At 33.2% G+C, this 24,653-nt stretch overlaps 1 protein-coding gene across 1 annotated transcript; it reads left to right on the top strand.

The window, feature by feature from the left end:
- Positions 1 to 2,689: 2,689 nt before the first annotated feature.
- On the top strand, positions 2,690 to 21,875 carry LOC134709729 (trafficking protein particle complex subunit 1-like). The gene is made up of 4 exons (XM_063569875.1): positions 2,690 to 2,816; positions 7,849 to 7,919; positions 9,030 to 9,168; positions 21,239 to 21,875. Exons 1-4 carry the CDS (start codon positions 2,718 to 2,720, stop codon positions 21,365 to 21,367), a joined length of 438 nt encoding a protein of 145 aa, XP_063425945.1. The 5' UTR covers positions 2,690 to 2,717; the 3' UTR covers positions 21,368 to 21,875.
- The last annotated feature ends 2,778 nt before the right edge of the window (positions 21,876 to 24,653 follow it).

The raw sequence follows: 24,653 nt of genomic DNA, 5'->3' as shown, positions 1-24,653 counted from the left end.
GAAAAAAACATAATATATGAAAAAAATGCGAAAATAAGTCGACCAAGTGGTGCATTCATCATATCGTTCATATTTAGGCTAAGATTGAAAATAAGTAAGGCGACATTAGTTTTCAAACATTCAATCTCACAAATCGATTAAGAAGACAAATCAAAGTAAAAAAAAACACAGATGGGTTAACAGACTAAACGTCACCGATTTTGCATGAAAAGCCCGCCATGCGAATCTACATACAGTCAAAAAGAATTGTGAATTTAATAAGTTTCAGGTGGAAATTTACGGTTACAGATATCATTTTATTGTATCATTCTTTGGGGGGGGGGGGGGGGGGGAGGACCAAGAACTAATTTTGTTTTGAACAATTTTTTTTTCTTCATAATTTTGAAATATTAAGATGTGGACAGATTAAAATTTTTATATGATTATAAATGTAGACTTCCCTAAACTAAATCCTCTAGAATGAATAACTGTTCATGTTATACTAACATCTATGCACAAGGAAAATAAATATCAATTCAAATATTATTGGTTCGTGAATTGAATGCTGAATCCATTTTTGTAATCAAGAAGTACTTGTGTGTTTTAACGTCTAGGATAAATAAGAATTGGTGTTTTATCCTGGTAGGCGAAGTTTTTTTTTTTACCAGAACTTACAATATCAGCAGCAAATGACAAAGAGCAAGGACAATCGTGAATTAATTTTCCAACTTAGTAGATCTGAATTTTGGTGCATTGGTTGTGCATTTCCAAAGTTATATTTTTAATCTCCATTGTACATCATAATATGTATGAATTATAATAAAGAAATTACATAAACGGTACCAACGTTTCTACACTAGATGCGCATTTTCGACAATCAATGTCTTTTCAAGTTCAGTGTTGCTCGAGACAAAAAATATTTAAAAAAAACCAAAAGCTTATCAAAAGGATGAAGAGATATAAACTTAAAAGGATAAAACAGGTTAGCCAAAGTCGTGCAAGGAATCCGAGCTTTGCATTAGGAAGATGTATTCTTTACTTTTAAACTTTATGTTCAAGAACGAAGATTCTAATTTATTATAGGATTAAACACATTTTTTTCTAGAAGTTATTGATGTGATTAACTCACAAACTAAATAAGACTTTTATGATGAGTTTGTGAGTAAGAGCCCCGGTTTACACATAAATAACCTCTAGAAAAAATGTGTTTAATCTTTATAATTCTTCAGCCAAACATTTGGAATATTTAACAAACATTTTTTTTGTTGATGGCTACTAAATATATTTACCATCAAAAGCACAATGGCAAGTCGTAACAAGGAGTACGCCGCCTTCTTGACTTTCTAAAAAACATAAATGTCCGATAAACACTACGGAATCTTAAATGAAATAGCACTACCTAAAAAACTTTATTTTAATTAAATGTTATCCGAATTTGAAGCGTACACGTAACGAAATAATCTTTCCATTAAAAATGTCCATTTGTATGACGTCGTGTTTTGCCATGACGTAAATTCGACAAACGCGGAATTTCATTTAATTTTATTTTTATACATTTTCGAAGCTTTAGTACATTAAATGTATTGCGTTGTTTGTTATATATGCACTAGAATAGTCATAACTGTTATGCAATTGTTTTTAAATCTCAATTTGCTGAAAATCCGGGATCACTGCAAGTGCAAGCTTGTTGTATCGCGCATGAATAGATTACAAAAGTAGTTTCGGAAACATGGTTTATCGAAGTGTAAAGTGTAAACTTAGAGAAAAATTCTAATTGACCAATCCAATTCAAGTATTTATAGATATGCAAATCATATAAGAATTATTAGATTGTGACAAATGCATTTCTGGACTTGAAATGTTTCCTTTCTAAATTTTATCTTAAAGGTGATTTGTTCTTTGGTAGATATCCTTATAAGTCTGGTTTTGCGACCTGTTTTTGTTTAACCAGTTATCTTTAAACTTTCCAGTAACGTCAATATAACACATTTTATACCCAAATGAATTTGGCGACTACTTATGAATCAAGAGAAGGGTTTAAAGATCATTTCAAAGAATGAAATACATTATGAAAAAGTCAAGAACAAATTGTCACGGTAAATCAAACCGTGAGTTTTAGTCAGAGCATAAGAATCTACTAAACATTTTGGATCCCACGAAAACCGATGAGAATAGGCACCACAATCCCACATCTAATTATATTATAATGAAGCATATAATAATTACATTATCATTAAAATAAAATTATTAACCAGTTTATTCCGTTTTTTAGTTTCTTTTTGGTTTCTCCTTTATAAATTTTCAGATCATATAGTAATTACTTTCAGACGTTAAAAGTTGTCTGGATTGAGTTGAAAAATCTCTGTATTGTGATACCTTAAATTCAAGTTTGTTACATAAGTGACTCATAAGTAACAACACACATAAGTATTGACCCATCTAATGATCGACTTTACTGAGAAAAGAAACAGCTTACTGTACAGAGTTATTAGTAGCGTACTTTTGTAAACGATACTCCCTAAGCCCATGGTGCAACTATTCATAAATGGTTTAATTTTCAAGAAGTAAAGTGAGCAAGTATTGTCTCAAATAAATGGAATGGAGCGAAGCAGCAAGTCCACAGCTTTTTACAAAGCTTAAACTTTTTGGCACCTTACATCCGTATTTCAAGTTAGGCCTAAACCTACTTTGTTTCTATTCTAGTAATTTTTGTGTATTTCCGGTTTAAACTATCAAAAATGACAATTTATAATTTACATATATTTGACAGAAATGGGACATGTTTGTATTATGTAGAATGGAACAGAAGAAAATCTGCAGGGATGAGCCAGTCAGAGGTAAATATGTGTGTATTTCACGCAACACTAACGTTCTTTATAGGTTGTGCAGCAACATCACTGTCCTTTTTGACTGTGACTTTTTATCCTGTGACTTTCTATCCTATATTCGTGAATCGTCCCAGGTCAGGAGAGGGTTGAGTGCTCACAAATATGTTAATCTCTGTACCTATCTCAACAGCCTGTTGATCAGTAGATGTCGTTGGTTCATGTCTGTCATATTTATTTTTCATAATTGTAATAAAGTAGGGTGTAATAATTTTCATTTTTTTCATGTCAGTGCCTGTTAGTGTTATAGCCGTTAACTGACAATAAGATATCGTTTTTCTCATTGTTGAAGGTCTGACAGTTGCGTATAATTGCTTACACCAACTTCATTTGAACTTTGGATAGTTGTCTCATACATACATGACATAGTTTCTGGAATCAACGTCTTTCAGCTGAAAAGGACGTCAATTTTGCACGCCTGTATGACGTCATTTACAAGACAGAAATCGTGCCTGTATCTCTGCTCTATTAAAATTTTCCAGCACTTTCATAATAGTCATTCTGTTTGGTAGTAGAAATAATCTATGTTCCGCAAGTGTTTAATCTTGATTCATGTACGATAGACATGATAGAAGGAGGGTGACATCTTATTAATTAAATCTTGAAATATTTTTAGCAGTTTTCAATGAAACTTTTCACCCATTTGCTCAACATGTGTTGGTAGTGACAATGCTTACATTTGGGTCTTGTCATGCTAGTGGTGATGGAAGTCTGTTAGTCACATGACAGATTCAAGGAAAAACCTTATCCTGGAAGTTGGAACATACATGTATATGTACAGGCATTTTATGTACTACATGTACATCTCCTTATTTATCATGTTTATATATATCTATTTTTTTGTTTACCACTTTATGGTTATAGTATAAATCCGATCAGGCTGTTAATTTTGAAATGTTTCACATATACATTTTGTCAGCTTAGGCCACAATTAAAAGAATGTATGTTTCCCCAAACCCCTACCCACATTTTTGTAGGTGGGTAGGTAGGTAGGGTTTTTTTTTTTTTTTTTAATGTCTTGATATTTTTTTTTTATATCCAACAGAGCAAAACAAATCGATTATGTGTATGTCTGGCATATATAGCCATCTGTAGCAACTTAAATGTACGTGTTAAATTGTCTAAATGTTTGTAGCTCTCTGTGTCAGGTGTCAACTTGACATTAATTTTATTTGATTTTATTTGGATTTGTATCTCAGAATTGTTCATGACTGATTTTTTTCCCTCTTTGACAGTGAGTCTGACTACTAAGTAGCAAACTGTTTTAAATATATATATGCATGTACTGTAGTTGTTCAACCTGAAGAATGTTCCATCAAACAATTTACCCTCTGACAGCTCAGCACTCAGATTTTGCTTCTGACATTGAGGAAATCACCAATATTAATAAAAATCAAATTTTCTTGCTTTCCTCTGAATTTCTTATTGTGACATCTAAAACAACGACAACCATGCCCAATGTCTTTACATAGAAAGAAAACATCTTTTTGGAGATCATTGGAAAAGATGCATATTGTCTACATTTGAGAAACAGATTCCAGTGTTCTCCCCAGGATTTTTGGATAGCGCTGTGGTAAGCGCGTGATTTTCCACAATTCTCAGTAACTTTGTCGCGTCGCGCGGTTGGTTTGTTATTGATTTTTAGAGGTTGTGTTTGATAATTCTATAAACAATTGAATACGTGCCACCAGATAAGTTCTTCAATCTTCAATCTTTGTCGTGATGACAGAGTAATCTCTCTTGTAAATTATCCTCTCTTGTAAAATAATGAACACAAATGTAGTTTCTCCTTTGTACTTATATATTGTAGGTGGCGCTTTAAAAATATTATAGAATTATTGTATGAAGTGAAATAAATTTAAAAAATGGTTTATTAGGTTATTGAAATGGCATGAAAAATTAAAAAAATATAAAAAATTTAAAGAAATTTGTATCAAATTATCCACTAAAACGGTTTGTTTCCTCTATGTACTCCGCTTATAGTTGATTGATTTTTTCTGCATTTGGCAAATTGATTGTTAATAAATTATCTAGATCTGTTGGAATTTGTCCTGTTATGAAGTATATTTGATGAAATAATTTGTCTCGGGCATCTGAATACATGTCACATTCAAAAAGGTAGTGTTGTACATTTTCTTTTTGTTTTTTGAAGATTTGACAATACTTCTTTTAGGTCTTTCCCTCCCAAATTATCTCCCTTACTGGCTGACATAACTTCCTGTTTACATTTGTGGCCTTTTTAGCATTAAATACTATTCCTAATCCAAGCCATCCTCTGTTTACATTAAATTTAAAGCAATATTTAAACAATATATATTGATGATTGGTTGACAAATATCGATATTTCATATATATCTACACAAAATTTTCGTTTTGTCTTATTCCCTTCTCCATTTGAAAAAGAGCCACGGATGGACGAGTAATCGTAATATACGGGCTTATAATGAATCTCTTGATAACAGGGTTGCCTCCTTCAAACAATGCAGGTTTGACAGTTCGGTAGTAAACGCGAAAAAGTAATGATATAGTCATAGATGGTTCAATCAATGGTCGAGACCACGTTGTCAGAGAAGGGGGTAACACTTCCCTTATATTTTTTTAGAAATGAACTTTTCAGCACCTGAGACATGCATTAAATGTCTCTGTCCATTCCTTTCTTAAGTTTCGGTATCTTTTAAAAGCGAAAAATTGGAGGAAGGAAATGTTAATTTGCACAGGCACTTGTTTCTGTCAATATGGGGTTTACTATCAATACCAGTATAAAAAAAACACAAGGTAGCTAACGGGAATTTTCAATGTGTTCGCTTCAACCAATATTTTATTACTTTCCCTTGCCCCTTTCACGAATAAAAGTACACCAGTCTTTCGGTAATTGATTTATCTTTACAATGAAACAACTCTCACGTACCTTGAGAATACCCCTCAAACAGAATAACACACTTGAGATGAGAATTATTGACCTTTTTCCAGACCATTGAATTTGGAAGGACTAAACTTCCGGTTTACTTAGGAAGTTAATATAACACAGCAATCTGATTGGTCGAATTCATCTGGTTACCTGTTTATTTATATTAGTTACCAGAAACCAGAAAAATGTGACCAATCAGATTACACAGTTTTATTAACTTCCTAAGTAAACCGGAAGTTTAGTACTTCCAAATTCAATGGTCTGGAAAAAGGTCAATAATTCTCATCTCAAGTGTGTTATTCTGTTTGAGGGGTATTCTCAAGGTACGTGAGAGTTGTTTCATTGTAAAGATAAATCAATTACCGAAAGACTGGTGTATTTTTATTCGTGAAAGGGGCAAGGGAAAGTAATAAAATATTGGTTGAAGCGAACACATTGAAAATTCCCGTTAGCTACCTTGTGTTTTTTTTATACTGGTATTGATAGTAAACCCCATATTGACAGAAACAAGTGCCTGTGTTAATTTGGCAGTAAAAGTTTTGCAAATGGCGCCATTTTGATCATTTATTGAACTGGTCCCTACGATATTTGACATGGGTGAATTAACGATCTCTCGGATAAATAAACCAGTCGATCACGTGATCGGAATGTGTTCAAAATAATACAGGATGTTTGAAATTCAAAAACAATACCGCTGATTTTTGGTCACCATAAAATGATCATCGGCACTGGAAACAACCCCGAAAAATTTCCGGAAATAAAAAAAAAATGTTGCAAAAAAACGGAATAAAAACTTTTGAGTCGGCGGGATTTCTCTGAGTCGGTCGGGCGAGGGGAAACAAACCATATTTTTATTTTGGCCTTATTGTCATTTTATATTTTGTTACTATTCAGTATGGATTTCCTCATTGTTCATGTTGTTGAAGCCTGAACAGTGACCTGTAATTAGGTTCTGTTAACATGGTTAACATTTAAACATTATCTGACTGAAGTTTGTATTTTTTTTTAGGGTTGATGGTACATACATTCCAAATAATGACATCTTCAATTAAATTTCAATTTTTGCTGTGACTTCTTACTGCCAATTAGTTAGGTTGGTGGTTAAAGGGGAATACAACTTTTGTTTATTAATGCCATGGACCACAGGAGGTTATTATTGATTAAAATAATTAAAATGTACATATTTTCATTTTTATGAGGAGAAAAGAGTAAGGATACAAATGGCATGTGATTTATTTGCTTTACCATGTTGACAGTGGATCTTTTATAATTTTGAGATAGAAACTTTTCATCTCGGTACTGATCAGCAATTTCAAGGTTTTCTACATGTAATGTGTAATGGGCTCTGATGGCCAAAAAGTCCTAAAAACACTATGAGGGGATTTAAGAGGCCCATTAATATCATTATGTGTTGTTGTCAACCATCCAGTATAAATTCAGTACATTGTATAAGGTAAAAAACAGTTTGATTAAATGCAGCTATGAAGTGAACTATTAGATATAGATACAATGTATTGAAAATTAGATTTCATATTTTTGCTGAACATTGAAATGTGATATATGTAACTACGTGCCAGCAGGGCATGATTGTACATGTACATATATTCTTATTTGAATAATTTTTAATTAATTATTAACTGCAGTCTAAAACTTTGCAAACATATATATTGAAGAAGTCGCCTTTATAATGTTAAATGCATTTGTATGATGAAAAAAAATGTACATCATGTACTGTTACGTACATGTAGTATAGAAAAGTGTTTATCGCTATTTTGTGCATTTTTCCTTTGATCTTTTTTTGTGATAATTTTCATATCATGCTACTCGCTTGATATGGAAAAATTATTGCTAGAAACTAAGGAGGTCACATGGCGTTGCTAACGAAATTGACATTTAAATTGACAACGTCTCATATATAGGTAAAATGGCGATAAACAGATTATCATTGGTCATCTCAACTCGATTCCTTTTCTCACTTTCGCTGTTCCAGCTCAAGCGAGAAAATCAATCTCGTTGAGATAATCAACGATAATCTATAATTATTGCACAAAATGTAATGATATATATATTTTGCAGGAGTTTAAATTGATGTATGGTATGATACATTCCATCAAGTCGTTTGTCAGTAGGATATCACCAGCAGATTTGTATCCTTATAGAATTCAGGAAAATTACTTTATCATTTAAATGTTCAATGATTCTTTATTAAACTAACCCCAACATGTATCACTATGCAAGAAGGCAAGACTTTTAAATATACATCAAATGCCAGTATTTCAATTTAAAAAACCTTACATGTACAATGAATGAACATATTCTTCTTTAAGGTGGTACCCAACACTTTCACTAAAATTAATTTGGCTTGTTTAATTTTCATAAAATTTGGTCAAATTATTTACTTTGACCCTTTAACGAAAATATAAAAATTTATGAACCAACCGTTTTGTCAGAAAAATTACACTGTTTATATAGCAGTTTGACAAACACCAATTTTGATCATTGAGAAGCTTAATATTCCTTTTACAACACAATGTAATTAAAACGTTTAGCTGACTTTACAGAGTTATCTCCCTGTAGGGTTAGGTACCACCTTAAAGTCCTATATTATATAGCTAGCTATCCTTGAATAATTGAAGATTATTAACATACTCCGAGAGCGTTGTCTCTTAATTTGATTTTACAATTTATAAAATACCATCCCAATTGAAAAAAATATATTCAAAAAACAAAACAATATACTATAGAAATATTCTTGAAATTTTACTATGGAGCTCAGATTTGTTATGATTAACAGTCAACAATTATAGACATGAAAATAATATATTAGGTATGATTGCCAATGATACAACTTTCCACCAAAGACCAAAGGAACTATAGTTCACAATAGTGCATTCAACAATTAGCAAAACCCATACTAACTGCATAGTTTGTTATACAAGCTTGACATGGCATGACAAATACAGCTGCCCAGACCTCCCTCACTAATGACACAACATTTATTGTTAAATGGTTAATTCATTCTTTTTACCTGTTTCACTGAAAATGTTGGTTAAGTTTTATATTCTGGATCCACTTTTGAAATGTTAATTGCAAACAATTCAAAACCAAAAAACAAATAGCCTGATTTATGTAAAAAAAAATAAACATCAAGCACTTTTCTTAAAAACAACCCCAAATTTAGAAAAAAAACAAATTTTATTAATAATGTGTCATGTCTTTTATATATTGTATACTTGATTTCCTTGACTTATAACTAGAAAAGATGGATTTTTGAATTTTAAGACAAACAAATACAAACTCCATTTTTATGAAACCCCATCTGGACTGAAGATCGTGATAAATACAGACCTTGGTGTTGGAAATATTAGGGACACTCTTCATCAGATATACAGTAATGTAAGTATCACTATCGGGCTTCTGATTAGGGACACTCTTCATCAGATATACAGTAATGTAAGTCTCACTATGGGGCTTCTGATTAGGGACACTCTTCATCAGATATACAGTAATGTAAGTATCACTATCGGGCTTCTGATTAGGGACACTCTTCATCAGATATACAGTAATGTAAGTATCATGCTTCTGATTAGGGACACTCTTCATCAGATATACAGTAATGTAAGTATCATGCTTCTGATTAGGGACACTCTTCATCAGATATACAGTAATGTAAGTATCATGCTTCTGATTAGGGACACTCTTCATCAGATATACAGTAATGTAAGTATCACTATAGGGCTTCTGATTAGGGACACTCTTCATCAGATATACAGTAATGTAAGTATCACTATAGGGCTTCTGATTAGGGACACTCTTCATCAGATATACAGTAATGTAAGTATCACTATCGGGCTTCTGATTAGGGACACTCTTCATCAGATATACAGTAATGTAAGTATCACTATCGGGCTTCTGATTAGGGACACTCTTCATCAGATATACAGTAATGTAAGTATCACTATCGGGCTTCTGATTAGGGACACTCTTCATCAGATATACAGTAATGTAAGTATCACTATAGGACTTCTGATTAGGGACACTCTTCATCAGATATACAGTAATGTAAGTATCACTATCGGGCTTCTGATTAGGGACACTCTTCATCAGATATACAGTAATGTAAGTATCACTATAGGGCTTCTGATTAGGGACACTCTTCATCAGATATACAGTAATGTAAGTATCACTATAGGGCTTCTGATTAGGGACACTCTTCATCAGATATACAGTAATGTAAGTATCACTATCGGGCTTCTGATTAGGGACACTCTTCATCAGATATACAGTAATGTAAGTATCACTATCGGGCTTCTGATTAGGGACACTCTTCATCAGATATACAGTAATGTAAGTATCACTATCGGGCTTCTGATTAGGGACACTCTTCATCAGATATACAGTAATGTAAGTATCACTATGGGACACTCTTCATCAGATATACAGTAATGTAAGTATCACTATCGGGCTTCTGATTAGGGACACTCTTCATCAGATATACAGTAATGTAAGTATCACTATGGGACACTCTTCATCAGATATACAGTAATGTAAGTATCACTATGGGACACTCTTCATCAGATATACAGTAATGTAAGTATCACTATAGGGCTTCTGATTAGGGACACTCTTCATCAGATATACAGTAATGTAAGTATCACTATAGGGCTTCTGATTAGGGACACTCTTCATCAGATATACAGTAATGTAAGTATCACTATAGGACTTCTGATTAGGGACACTCTTCATCAGATATACAGTAATGTAAGTATCACTATAGGGCTTCTGATTAGGGACACTCTTCATCAGATATACAGTAATGTAAGTATCACTATAGGACTTCTGATTAGGGACACTCTTCATCAGATATACAGTAATGTAAGTATCACTATGGGACACTCTTCATCAGATATACAGTAATGTAAGTATCACTATCGGGCTTCTGATTAGGGACACTCTTCATCAGATATACAGTAATGTAAGTATCACTATCGGGCTTCTGATTAGGGACACTCTTCATCAGATATACAGTAATGTAAGTATCACTATCGGGCTTCTGATTAGGGACACTCTTCATCAGATATACAGTAATGTAAGTATCACTATCGGGCTTCTGATTAGGGACACTCTTCATCAGATATACAGTAATGTAAGTATCACTATCGGGCTTCTGATTAGGGACACTCTTCATCAGATATACAGTAATGTAAGTATCACTATCGGGCTTCTGATTAGGGACACTCTTCATCAGATATACAGTAATGTAAGTATCACTATCGGGCTTCTGATTAGGGACACTCTTCATCAGATATACAGTAATGTAAGTATCACTATCGGGCTTCTGATTAGGGACACTCTTCATCAGATATACAGTAATGTAAGTATCACTATAGGGCTTCTGATTAGGGACACTCTTCATCAGATATACAGTAATGTAAGTATCACTATCGGGCTTCTGATTAGGGACACTCTTCATCAGATATACAGTAATGTAAGTATCACTATCGGGCTTCTGATTAGGGACACTCTTCATCAGATATACAGTAATGTAAGTATCACTATCGGGCTTCTGATTAGGGACACTCTTCATCAGATATACAGTAATGTAAGTATCACTATAGGGCTTCTGATTAGGGACACTCTTCATCAGATATACAGTAATGTAAGTATCACTATCGGGCTTCTGATAAGGGACACTCTTCATCAGATATACAGTAATGTAAGTATCACTATAGGGCTTCTGATTAGGGACACTCTTCATCAGATATACAGTAATGTAAGTATCACTATCGGGCTTCTGATTAGGGACACTCTTCATCAGATATACAGTAATGTAAGTATCACTATCGGGCTTCTGATTAGGGACACTCTTCATCAGATATACAGTAATGTAAGTATCACTATCGGGCTTCTGATTAGGGACACTCTTCATCAGATATACAGTAATGTAAGTATCACTATAGGGCTTCTGATTAGGGACACTCTTCATCAGATATACAGTAATGTAAGTATCACTATCGGGCTTCTGATTAGGGACACTCTTCATCAGATATACAGTAATGTAAGTATCACTATCGGGCTTCTGATTAGGGACACTCTTCATCAGATATACAGTAATGTAAGTATCACTATCGGGCTTCTGATTAGGGACACTCTTCATCAGATATACAGTAATGTAAGTATCACTATAGGGCTTCTGATTAGGGACACTCTTCATCAGATATACAGTAATGTAAGTATCACTATCGGGCTTCTGATTAGGGACACTCTTCATCAGATATACAGTAATGTAAGTATCACTATAGGGCTTCTGATTAGGGACACTCTTCATCAGATATACAGTAATGTAAGTATCACTATAGGGCTTCTGATTAGGGACACTCTTCATCAGATATACAGTAATGTAAGTATCACTATCGGGCTTCTGATTAGGGACACTCTTCATCAGATATACAGTAATGTAAGTATCACTATCGGGCTTCTGATTAGGGACACTCTTCATCAGATATACAGTAATGTAAGTATCACTATAGGGCTTCTGATTAGGGACACTCTTCATCAGATATACAGTAATGTAAGTATCACTATAGGGCTTCTGATTAGGGACACTCTTCATCAGATATACAGTAATGTAAGTATCACTATCGGGCTTCTGATTAGGGACACTCTTCATCAGATATACAGTAATGTAAGTATCACTATAGGGCTTCTGATTAGGGACACTCTTCATCAGATATACAGTAATGTAAGTATCACTATAGGGCTTCTGATTAGGGACACTCTTCATCAGATATACAGTAATGTAAGTATCACTATAGGGCTTCTGATTAGGGACACTCTTCATCAGATATACAGTAATGTAAGTATCACTATAGGGCTTCTGATTAGGGACACTCTTCATCAGATATACAGTAATGTAAGTATCACTATAGGGCTTCTGATTAGGGACACTCTTCATCAGATATACAGTAATGTAAGTATCACTATAGGGCTTCTGATTAGGGACACTCTTCATCAGATATACAGTAATGTAAGTATCACTATAAGGCTTCTGATTAGGGACACTCTTCATCAGATATACAGTAATGTAAGTATCACTATCGGGCTTCTGATTAGGGACACTCTTCATCAGATATACAGTAATGTAAGTATCACTATCGGGCTTCTGATTAGGGACACTCTTCATCAGATATACAGTAATGTAAGTATCACTATAGGGCTTCTGATTAGGGACACTCTTCATCAGATATACAGTAATGTAAGTATCACTATAGGGCTTCTGATTAGGGACACTCTTCATCAGATATACAGTAATGTAAGTATCACTATAAGGCTTCTGATTAGGGACACTCTTCATCAGATATACAGTAATGTAAGTATCACTATCGGGCTTCTGATTAGGGACACTCTTCATCAGATATACAGTAATGTAAGTATCACTATAGGGCTTCTGATTAGGGACACTCTTCATCAGATATACAGTAATGTAAGTATCACTATAGGGCTTCTGATTAGGGACACTCTTCATCAGATATACAGTAATGTAAGTATCACTATAGGGCTTCTGATTAGGGACACTCTTCATCAGATATACAGTAATGTAAGTATCACTATAGGGCTTCTGATTAGGGACACTCTTCATCAGATATACAGTAATGTAAGTATCACTATAGGACTTCTGATTAGGGACACTCTTCATCAGATATACAGTAATGTAAGTATCACTATCGGGCTTCTGATTAGGGACACTCTTCATCAGATATACAGTAATGTAAGTATCACTATAGGACTTCTGATTAGGGACACTCTTCATCAGATATACAGTAATGTAAGTATCACTATAGGGCTTCTGATTAGGGACACTCTTCATCAGATATACAGTAATGTAAGTATCACTATAGGGCTTCTGATTAGGGACACTCTTCATCAGATATACAGTAATGTAAGTATCACTATAGGGCTTCTGATTAGGGACACTCTTCATCAGATATACAGTAATGTAAGTATCACTATCGGGCTTCTGATTAGGGACACTCTTCATCAGATATACAGTAATGTAAGTATCACTATCGGGCTTCTGATTAGGGACACTCTTCATCAGATATACAGTAATGTAAGTATCACTATCGGGCTTCTGATTAGGGACACTCTTCATCAGATATACAGTAATGTAAGTATCACTATAGGGCTTCTGATTAGGGACACTCTTCATCAGATATACAGTAATGTAAGTATCACTATCGGGCTTCTGATTAGGGACACTCTTCATCAGATATACAGTAATGTAAGTATCACTATCGGGCTTCTGATTAGGGACACTCTTCATCAGATATACAGTAATGTAAGTATCACTATAGGGCTTCTAATTAGGGACACTCTTCATCAGATATACAGTAATGTAAGTATCACTATAGGGCTTCTGATTAGGGACACTCTTCATCAGATATACAGTAATGTAAGTATCACTATCGGGCTTCTGATTAGGGACACTCTTCATCAGATATACAGTAATGTAAGTATCACTATCGGGCTTCTGATTAGGGACACTCTTCATCAGATATACAGTAATGTAAGTATCACTATAGGGCTTCTGATTAGGGACACTCTTCATCAGATATACAGTAATGTAAGTATCACTATCGGGCTTCTGATTAGGGACACTCTTCATAAGATATACAGTAATGTAAGTATCACTATCGGGCTTCTGATTAGGGACACTCTTCATCAGATATACAGTAATGTAAGTATCACTATAGGGCTTCTGATTAGGGACACTCTTCATCAGATATACAGTAATGTAAGTATCACTATCGGGCTTCTGATTAGGGACACTCTTCATCAGATATACAGTAATGTAAGTATCACTATCGGGCTTCTGATTAGGGACACTCTTCATCAGATATACAGTAATGTAAGTATCACTATAGGGCTTCTGATTAGGGACACTCTTCATCAGATATACAGTAATGTAAGTATCACTATAGGGCTTCTGATTAGGGACACTCTTCATCAGATATACAGTAATGTAAGTATCACTATAGGGCTTCTGATTAGGGACACTCTTCATCAGATATACAGTAATGTAAGTATAGGGCTTCTGATTAGGGACACTCTTCATCAGATATACAGTAATGTAAGTATCACTATAGGGCTTCTGATTAGGGACACTCTTCATCAGATATACAGTAATGTAAGTATCACTATCGGGCTTCTGATTAGGGACACTCTTCATCAGATATACAGTAATGTAAGTATCACTATAGGGCTTCTGATTAGGGACACTCTTCATCAGATATACAGTAATGTAAGTATCACTATAGGGCTTCTGATTAGGGACACTCTTCGTCAGATATACAGTAATGTAAGTATCACTATAGGGCTTCTGATTAGGGACACTCTTCATCAGATATACAGTAATGTAAGTATCACTATAGGGCTTCTGATTAGGGACACTCTTCATCAGATATACAGTAATGTAAGTATCACTATAGGGCTTCTGATTAGGGACACTCTTCATCAGATATACAGTAATGTAAGTATCACTATAAGGCTTCTGATTAGGGACACTCTTCATCAGATATACAGTAATGTAAGTATCACTATAGGGCTTCTGATTAGGGACACTCTTCATCAGATATACAGTAATGTAAGTATCACTATAGGGCTTCTGATTAGGGACACTCTTCATTAGATATACAGTAATGTAAGTATCACTATAGGGCTTCTGATTAGGGACACTCTTCATCAGATATACAGTAATGTAAGTATCACTATAGGGCTTCTGATTAGGGACACTCTTCATCAGATATACAGTAATGTAAGTATCACTATCGGGCTTCTGATTAGGGACACTCTTCATCAGATATACAGTAATGTAAGTATCACTATAGGACTTCTGATTAGGGACACTCTTCATCAGATATACAGTAATGTAAGTATCACTATGGGACACTCTTCATCAGATATACAGTAATGTAAGTATCACTATAGGGCTTCTGATTAGGGACACTCTTCATCAGATATACAGTAATGTAAGTATCACTATAGGGCTTCTGATTAGGGACACTCTTCATCAGATATACAGTAATGTAAGTATCATGCTTCTGATTAATGGGAGAAAAAAACCAAAACATGTGCCTAATGATTTCTTTTAACAAATAAAGCTATATCTGCACTTTTATGCATGATTTCTACATTAGCAGATTATTTTAAACACTTGCTTTCAGTAACTTAGAACATTCTGTGATATGATATGGGTTATTATAGGTTTACTTGCAGGTGTGTTAAGGTGGATCGTGGGTACAAAAATTTTAGCAAAAAATTAAACCTTAATTTTTTCATTACAAATTTTATTTGTTACACTATTAGTTGTTACTTTATGATATGGTACAAAAAACAACCCAACAAAATTATTTGGTTTGGCCCCAGATGACTTTAAAAATTGAAAAAGCTCCAAATTATCTCCCTTTGGTGCAAAAATTCCATTTTTTGGCCTTAAATTTGAAATATCTTTTTTAACTCATCGGTGACCTATATTTTTTATTATTGTTTTCAAATAAGCTGTACATAAACTAAATAATTGTAAAATTTAAGCGATTTCTTATATTAGGTTATTTTTTTATTTTTTTATTTCCTCTTTTTCTCCTATTAGTTCAACAGAAAAAAAGGACATTAACAAAAATGTATGCTTCTCCCAGAGGCAGATTTTAGCTTAAATGAACGGTGACCCCATTTTTTTATTTCATTTTTCGTTTAAGTATATGATAAAGTTCATTTATGAAAAAATATAGCTAAATCCTATATTAGAAAAAAAAATTCATTTATACCCAGGAGCCCCCTTAAGGTCATCTGTAGTTCGAATATTAATGTGTTTAAAATATTTTAATGTGCATTTTGTTATTTTACCAATCATGCTAATAGAACAATTGGTTAAACCAATCAATAATACAGTGCATTTCCTGGCCCCCCTTTTGTTGGAAAAAAAGTTGGTTGGTTATATAGGGAATTGCTGAAGCATGACTGGCCCCCCATGTAGGTCAGTCAGTCAGTCAACTAAGAATTTAGTTTTAACCATACTAACAGGAAGGATGTATTAAAGGTCCTTTACATATATGTATAAACTTTCTAGCCTTCTAGTCGGTGGAAAAGTGCCAAATGCAATTTGGACTTCTCATTGAATAATTTGTCTAAAAGCTTGAGGTCATTTATTAAAAGAACAAAGCTGTCTAAAGTTGAATAAGAAAGAATTTATCTTCTATGGAGTAAAAAGGGGCCAATTGGTTTTTATACGACCGCAAAATTTGAAAAAAATTTCGTCGTATATTGCTATCACGTCGGCGTCGTTGTCTGCGTCGTCGTCGTCCGAATACTTTTAGTTTTCGCACTCTAACTTTAGTAAAAGTGAATAGAAATCTATGAAATTTTAACACAAGGTTTATGACCACAAAAGGAAGGTTGGTATTGATTTTGGGAGTTTTGGTCCCAACATTATAGGAATTAGGGGCCAAAAAGGGCCCAAATAAGCATTTTCTTGGTTTTCGCACTATAACATTAGTTTAAGTTAAAAGAAATCTATGAAATTTTGACACAAGGTTTATGACCACAAAAGAAATGTTGGGAATGATTTTGGGAGTTTTGGTTTCAACAGTTTAGGAATAAGGGGCCAAAAAAGGGCCCAAATAAGCATTATTCTTGGTTTTTGCACAATAACTTTAGTTTTAAGTTAATAGAAATCTATGAAATTTAGACACAATGTTTATGACCACAAAAGGAAGGTTGGTATTGATTTTGGGAGTTAAGGTCCCATTTGTTTAGGAATAAGGGGCCAAAAAGGGACCCAAATAAGCATTTTTCTTGGTTTTTGCACCATAACGTTAGTATAAGTAAATAGAAATCTATGAAATTTAAACACAAGGTTTATGACCATAAAAGGAAGGTTGATATTGATTTTGGGAGTTTTGGTTCCAACCGTTTAGGAATGAGGGGCCCAAAGGGTCCAAAATTAAACTTTGTTTGATTTCATCAAAATTGAATAATTGGGGTTCTTTGATATGCCGAATCTAACTGTGTATGTAGATTCTTAACTTTTGGTCCCGTTTTCAAATTGGTCTACATTTAGGTCCAAAGGGTCCAAAATTAAACTTAGTTTGATTTTGACAAAAAATGAATCGGTTGGGTTCTTTGATATGCTGTATCTAAAAATGTACTTAGATTCTTGATTATTGGCCCAGTTTTCAAGTTGGTCCAAATCGGGGTCCAAAATTAACCTTTGTTTGATTTCATCAAAAATTGAATAAATGGGGTTCTTTGATATGCCAAATCTAACTGTGTACCGGTATGTAAATTCTTCATTTTTATACGACCGCAAATTTTAAAAAAATTTTCGTCGTATATTGCTATCACGTTGGCGTCGTCGTCGTCGTCGTCGTCGTCGTCGTCGTCGTCGTCGTCCGAATACTTTTAGTTTTCGCACTCTAACTTTAGTAAAAGTGAATAGAAATCTATGAAATTTTAACACAAGGTTTATGACCATAAAAGGAAGGCTGGTATTGATTTTGGGAGTTTTGGTCCCAACATTTTAGGAATTAGGGGCCAAAAAGGGCCCAAATAAGCATTTTCTTGGTTTTCGCACTATAACTTAAGTTTAAGTTAATAGAAATCTATGAAATTTTGACACAAGGTTTATGACCACAAAAGAAAGGTTGGGATTGATTTTGGGAGTTTTGGTTTCAACAGTTTAGGAATTAGGGGCCAAAAAAGGGCCCAAATAAGCATTATTCTTGGTTTTCGCACAATAACTTAAGTTAAAGTAAATAGAAATTTATGAAATTTAAACACAATGTTTATGATTACAAAAGGAAGGTTGGTATTGATTTTGGGAGTTTCGGTCCCAACAGTTTAGGAATTAGGGGCCAAAAAGGGACCCAAATAAGCATTTTTCTTGGTTTTCTCACCATAGCGTTAGTATAAGTAAATAGAAATCTATGAAATTTAAACACAAGGTTTATGACTATTAAAGGAAGGTTGGTATTGATTTTGGGAGTTTTGGTCCCAACAGTTAAGGAAAAAGGGGCCCAAAGGGTCCAAAATTAAATTTTGTTTGATTTCATCAAAATTGAATAATTGGGGTTCTTTAATATGCCGAATCTAACTGTGTATGTAGATTCTTAATTTTTGGTCCCGTTTTCAAATTGGTCTACATTAAGGTCCAAAGGGTCCAAAATTAAACTTAGTTTGATTTTAACAAAAATTAAAACCTTTGAGTTCTTTGATATGCTGAATCTAAAAATGTACTAAGATTTTTGATTATTGGCCCAGTTTTCAAGTTGGTCCATATTGAGGTCCAAAATTAAACATTGTTTGATTTCATCAAAAATTGAATAATTGGGGTTCTTTGATATGCCAAATCTAACTGTGTATGTAGATTCTTAATTTTTGGTCCAGTTTTAAAATTGGTCTAAATTAAAGTGCAAAGGGTCCAAAATTAAACTAAGTTTGATTTTAACAAAAATTAAATTCTTGGGCCTCTTTGATATGCTGAATCTAAACATGTACTTAGATTTTTGATTATGGGCCCAGTTTTCAAATTGGTCCAAATCAGGATCTAAAATTATTATATTAAGTTTTGTGCAATAGCAAGTCTTTTCAATTGCACAGTATTGTGCAATGGCAAGAAATATCTAATTTCACAATATTGTGAAATAGCAAAATTTTTTTTAATTAAGAGTTATCTTTCTTTGTCCAGTATAGTAAGCAAGAAATATCTGCAAGATTTTTTTTTAATTGGAGTTATCTTTCTTTGTCCAGAATCAACTTAAATCTTTGTTATATACAATATACAATGTATATTCACTTTTTACTACCAACTGATAAATTTAAATAATCTTTACCATTCAGTGATAACAAGCAGTTTTTTTACATCTTAATATTTTATGATGTATTTAAATGAGTAGTAATTGTTGCAAACTCCATTAGAATATTTTAATTGAAATTAGTTTTGGAATAAGGGAAAGGGGGATGTGATTAAAAAATTGGGTTCAATTTTTCTCATTTGAAATTTCATAAATAAAAAGAAAATTTCTTCAAACATTTTTTTGAGAGGATTAATATTCAACAGCATAGTGAATTGCTCTAAGAGAAAACAAAAATTTTAAGTTCATTTGAATACATTCATTCTGTGTCAGAAACCTATGCTGTGTCAACTATTTAATCACAATCCAAATTTAGAGCTGAATCCAGCTTGAATGTTGTGTCCATACTTGCCCCAACCGTTCAGGGTTCAACCTCTGCGGTCGTATAAAGCTACGCCCTGCGGAGCATCTGGTTGGTCCTGTTTTCAAATTGGCCTACATTAAAGTCCAAAGGGTCCAAAATTAAATCTAAGTTTGATTTTAACAAAAATTTAAAGTTGGGGTTCTTTGATATGCTGAATCCAAACATGTACTTAGATTTTTGATTATGGGCCCAGTTTTCAAGTTGGTTCAAATCAGGATCTGAAATTAATATATTAAGTATTGTGCAATGTGCAATAGCAAGTCTTTTCAATTGCACAGTATTGCGCAATGGCAAGAAATATCTAATTGCACAATATTGTGAAATAGCAATTTTTTTTTTAATTAGAGTTATCTTTCTTTGTCCAGAATAGTAAGCAAGAAATATCTAATTTCAAGATTTGTTTTATTTGGAGTTATCTTTCTTTGTCCAGAATCAACTTAAATCTTTGTTATATACAATATACAATGTATATTCACTTTTTACTACCATCTGATAAATTAAAATAATCTTTACCATTCAGTGATATTAAACAAGCAGTTTTTTTACATCTTAATATTTTATGATGTATTTGAATGAGTAGTTGTTGTTGCAAACTCCATTAGAAATTTTGATTGAGATTAGTTTTAGAATAAGGGAAAGGGGGATGTGATTAAAAAAATTGGGTTCAATTTTCTCATTTGAAATTTCATAAATAAATAGAAAATTTCTTTAAACATTTTTTTGAGAGGATTAATATTCAACACCATAGTGAATTGCTCTAAGAGAAAACAAAAATTTTAAGTTCATTAGAACACATTCATTCTGTGTCAGAAACCTATGCTGTGTCAACTATTTAATCACAATCCAAATTAAGAGCTGAATCCAGCTTGAATGTTGTGTCCATAATTGCCCCAACCGTTCAGGGTTCAACCCTGCAGTCGTATAAAGCTACGCCCTGCGGAGCATCTGGTTCTAAAATGGACAGGGTGTCGAGAAATAATAGCAGATCGCCATACCACACTGAATCATCCTGTAAGAAACACTAGGGGGTAAACTTGCAAGGTGAATGATACATGAGTATCATCTATGCTTTAGCAAAATTTCTAGATGTTTTAATCTTTGAAATTTTGAGCAAATATACTGCTTAGATAAAAAATTAAACAATTATTATTCAATGTATACTAACTGCACTTATTTTCTCTATTGTCTATTTCAGATATATGTGGAATATGTTGTACGGAATCCAGTATGTGACTTAGATAAACCAATAACAAGTGAACTATTTCAAACAAAACTTGATGAATTTATAAGAGGACTACCATTTTTTCCAAGTAGAATAAACTAGTGAACTTATTTACCTAATAGCTAATTGATTTTTTGATGTGCAATAAACTGTTATATATAAATTGTCATATGAAATCTTGTATTTATTTAAAACTAGTGGTTCAGATTTGTGGAAATAAGATGTTCACATAAAACACAACATTATCAAAAGGCTCAACAGACAATATTCTGTTTTCCAGACAATTAAACCAATTAATGAGCAGGCAGGTCATCAATTTATACATTACATGTAGCTACACATATTTTCATTTAGATTTCACTGGGAAGTAACTATTTATGATCAACTACTTTTGAATGAAATGTATTGTAGCTTAACAATCAAATTTATTTACTAATTACAAATTTATAACTACATATGTATTTAATTTATTATTTATCAAACATGTAAACATGCTGAATATACAAAACATACTAGGTAGGGATTTACATGAATTTGTGGATAAAGGAAATATTGTTTTAATGGCTACTTGTTGTTGTGGGTGGGACAAATCCTGCATATGCATATAGGTTAATGGGAAATTTGTTCTTCTTGAAAGATTTGAATTTGTGGTTCATTTAATTTTATACTTACAAAATCCATGAAATCTAGTACCAAAAGAAAAATAATGAATCCACAATATCTATCTTATCTTACATGTATGTATAGCTGGTTTGCCCAAACACCAAGTGTAAAAAAGTTTCATCACCAAAAGACTCATCAGTAATGCTAGAATTTAAAAAAAAAACAGTTAAAAGGCCAAGTAAAATACAAATGTACAAACTTGAGGAGCGTTGAGAACCCAAATTCCTATAAGGTCAACATCTATCATAGTTGTACATTAATTTTTACATCAATCTCCTCTGAAACTACAGAGCGAAATAAAAAGCATACTTAGCCACTATCATCCTAAGGGGTGGGTATCTCTGTTATCTGTTCAGTTATCCAGGACTACTGTGTCAACAAACATAAACTTGTGGATGGAAATGGGGACTGTGTCAACAAAATAATAACCCGAATAAAAGGCAATAAACAGACAAAAGAATGGACGTCATATTAAACTCCAAACTATAAATGAACTAAAATTAAAAAAAAATAAGACTAAAATAGGCCAGAGACTTGGGACATGCGCTCAAATCTGGTGGTGTTAAACTGGAGATCTCAACCCTACCCCTATACTTAGCATATGTACAATCCACAAACAATACACAAAGTTTAATTCAGATCAAATGAAGTCGATAGTCTGATGTCAGAATAGGTAACAAACGAAATTAAGTTGAAAAGACAATGATACATACATTAATATTTACAACGGACGCCTAGCAGTTACTGACATGCCAGCTCCAGTCCTCAATTAAACTAATTAAAGATTCTGTCTATTAATTTATTGAAAATCAAGCATCCCCCCGTAAGTGGTTTTGTGATTTATTATTACAAATGGTGTATTTGAATCGATTTAGTAATTTTGTGAGTGCGGACAAGATTGTGATATCGAATACCCTGGTTTGATTATTTTTCAGTAATACAGCGATTACTGTAGCTTAAATCAAATACTTTATTACATACACAAGCAAATCGAACATATCGACATAAATAAATAATTGACAATCAAAATGTTTAGATTCAGCATATCAAAGAACCACAAGAACTCATCATGCCAACGTTTAAAATCAAACAATTATAATTTGGACCTTTTGTGGCCCAATTTGAAGACCAGGCCCATAATTTACGTTCTTGAAATAATTTGAATGACTGGTGAACAGTGGCGTGACGTCTTGAAATAATTACAAGACTATTATTCTTACCACAGATTTTTAAAAATCGTATTTAAAAAAAACACCATAAGAGTTAAATATATTAAACTCATTGGCTTTAAATATAGCTGGTATACTTCCTTTAAAAATCTCAAAACAAAGTTAAAAGTCAACTGTTAAAGAACCTCAATCATTTTTGATAAAAACGGACAAAAGTTTAGTATAAGACCCTTTGCACGTTACTTTGAACCTATTTGAAAACGGGGGCCCCAACTATAAAATCTTTTACAACGGTAATTATCCACAATCATCAATTTTTTTTATGAATTAACGAAGGCAGCAGTATTATACCGGTGTTCAAAAGTCGTCAATCGATTGAGAGACAACAAACCCGGGTTATAGACTAAAACCGAGGGGAAAACTTCAAATATAAGACGAAAACAAAGAAACAAAAGTAACACTGGAGTGCAACAAAACAAACGCCAACATACATAGAAACGAACTATTTGATAGCAACTGCCTTACTCCTGATTTAGTACAGGTCGTTTTAACAAAAGAAGTGATGAGTTGAACCTGGTTTAATGGGTAGCCAAACCTCCCACTTTATGACAATGTTTAAAGAATATGACCACACTACGTGACAGGAATACAGAACAAATACAAGCAAGAACATTCATTACAGAGGAACGCACCAAAAGAATAATATAGTATTCGACTCAACATACAAACCGTAGAACAACAACGAACATATTACATCACAGACAGACACCACAGAATCACAAACAGTAACGCACCTACGTATCTTACATGTTATCTTAAACATTATAAAATTATTTTAACATTACTCGCGCAAATTGTGTTCATGGCAATGGTGGCATTGAATATCAATTATATGGTTATGTTCATAAATTTCCAAATTTCCAAAACTATGATATATTCGAAAAACTAAGGATTTCTTATCCCATGAATAGATTACCTTAACTGTATTTGGCACAACTTTTTTGGAATTTTGAATGCTCAATGCTATTCAACTTTTGACTTGTTTGTTTTATAACTATTTTGATCTGAGCGTCACTGATAAGTCTTATGTAGGCAAACACGCGTCTGGCGTATTAGATTATAATCCTGGTAACTTTGATATCTATTGAAAGACAATTTTAAAATAAGCAAATGCCTGTACCAAGTCAGGACTATGCAGTTATAACTACATAATGTATTCGAACTACAAACGATAAGACATATTACATTATCTAAACTAACCCATAACAGAAACATTAAAAAATAAATAAATAAATATTTGATGTACAAAATACAGAGACACGTCGTATAACAATGAAAAAGCACACTCGGTATAACAATCATATTAGGGAATAGGTTATGTTTAGTACTTAGCTGACAGATGACAAAGATGTTAAACAACAAAAAACGTGGTAAAAGTTTCATTATTTTGTTAGTTTAGACACAGACATATCGTATAGATCACCGAATGCATAATAGCCCCCCCCCCTTTTTTTGGGGAAAAAATTGGTTGCTTATATAGGGAATCACTGAAGCGT

This window comes from Mytilus trossulus, chromosome 3 (assembly GCF_036588685.1).
Source record: "Mytilus trossulus isolate FHL-02 chromosome 3, PNRI_Mtr1.1.1.hap1, whole genome shotgun sequence".
NCBI classification, from domain to species: domain Eukaryota; kingdom Metazoa; phylum Mollusca; class Bivalvia; order Mytilida; family Mytilidae; genus Mytilus; species Mytilus trossulus.
Note: the sequence above shows the minus strand (reverse complement) of the source record. Positions and strands in the feature narration are given on the sequence as shown.

Bases quoted from the DNA above. Each gene is read 5' to 3' on its own strand.
- LOC134709729 (XM_063569875.1), top strand. From the start codon at position 2,718: ATGACAATTTATAATTTACATATATTTGACAGAAATGGGACATGTTTG. The intron at 7,920-9,029 runs GTATCCTTATAG...ACTTATAACTAG, and splicing joins AGGATATCACCAGCAGATTT to AAAAGATGGATTTTTGAATT. The intron at 9,169-21,238 runs GTAAGTATCACT...TGTCTATTTCAG, and splicing joins TTCATCAGATATACAGTAAT to ATATATGTGGAATATGTTGT.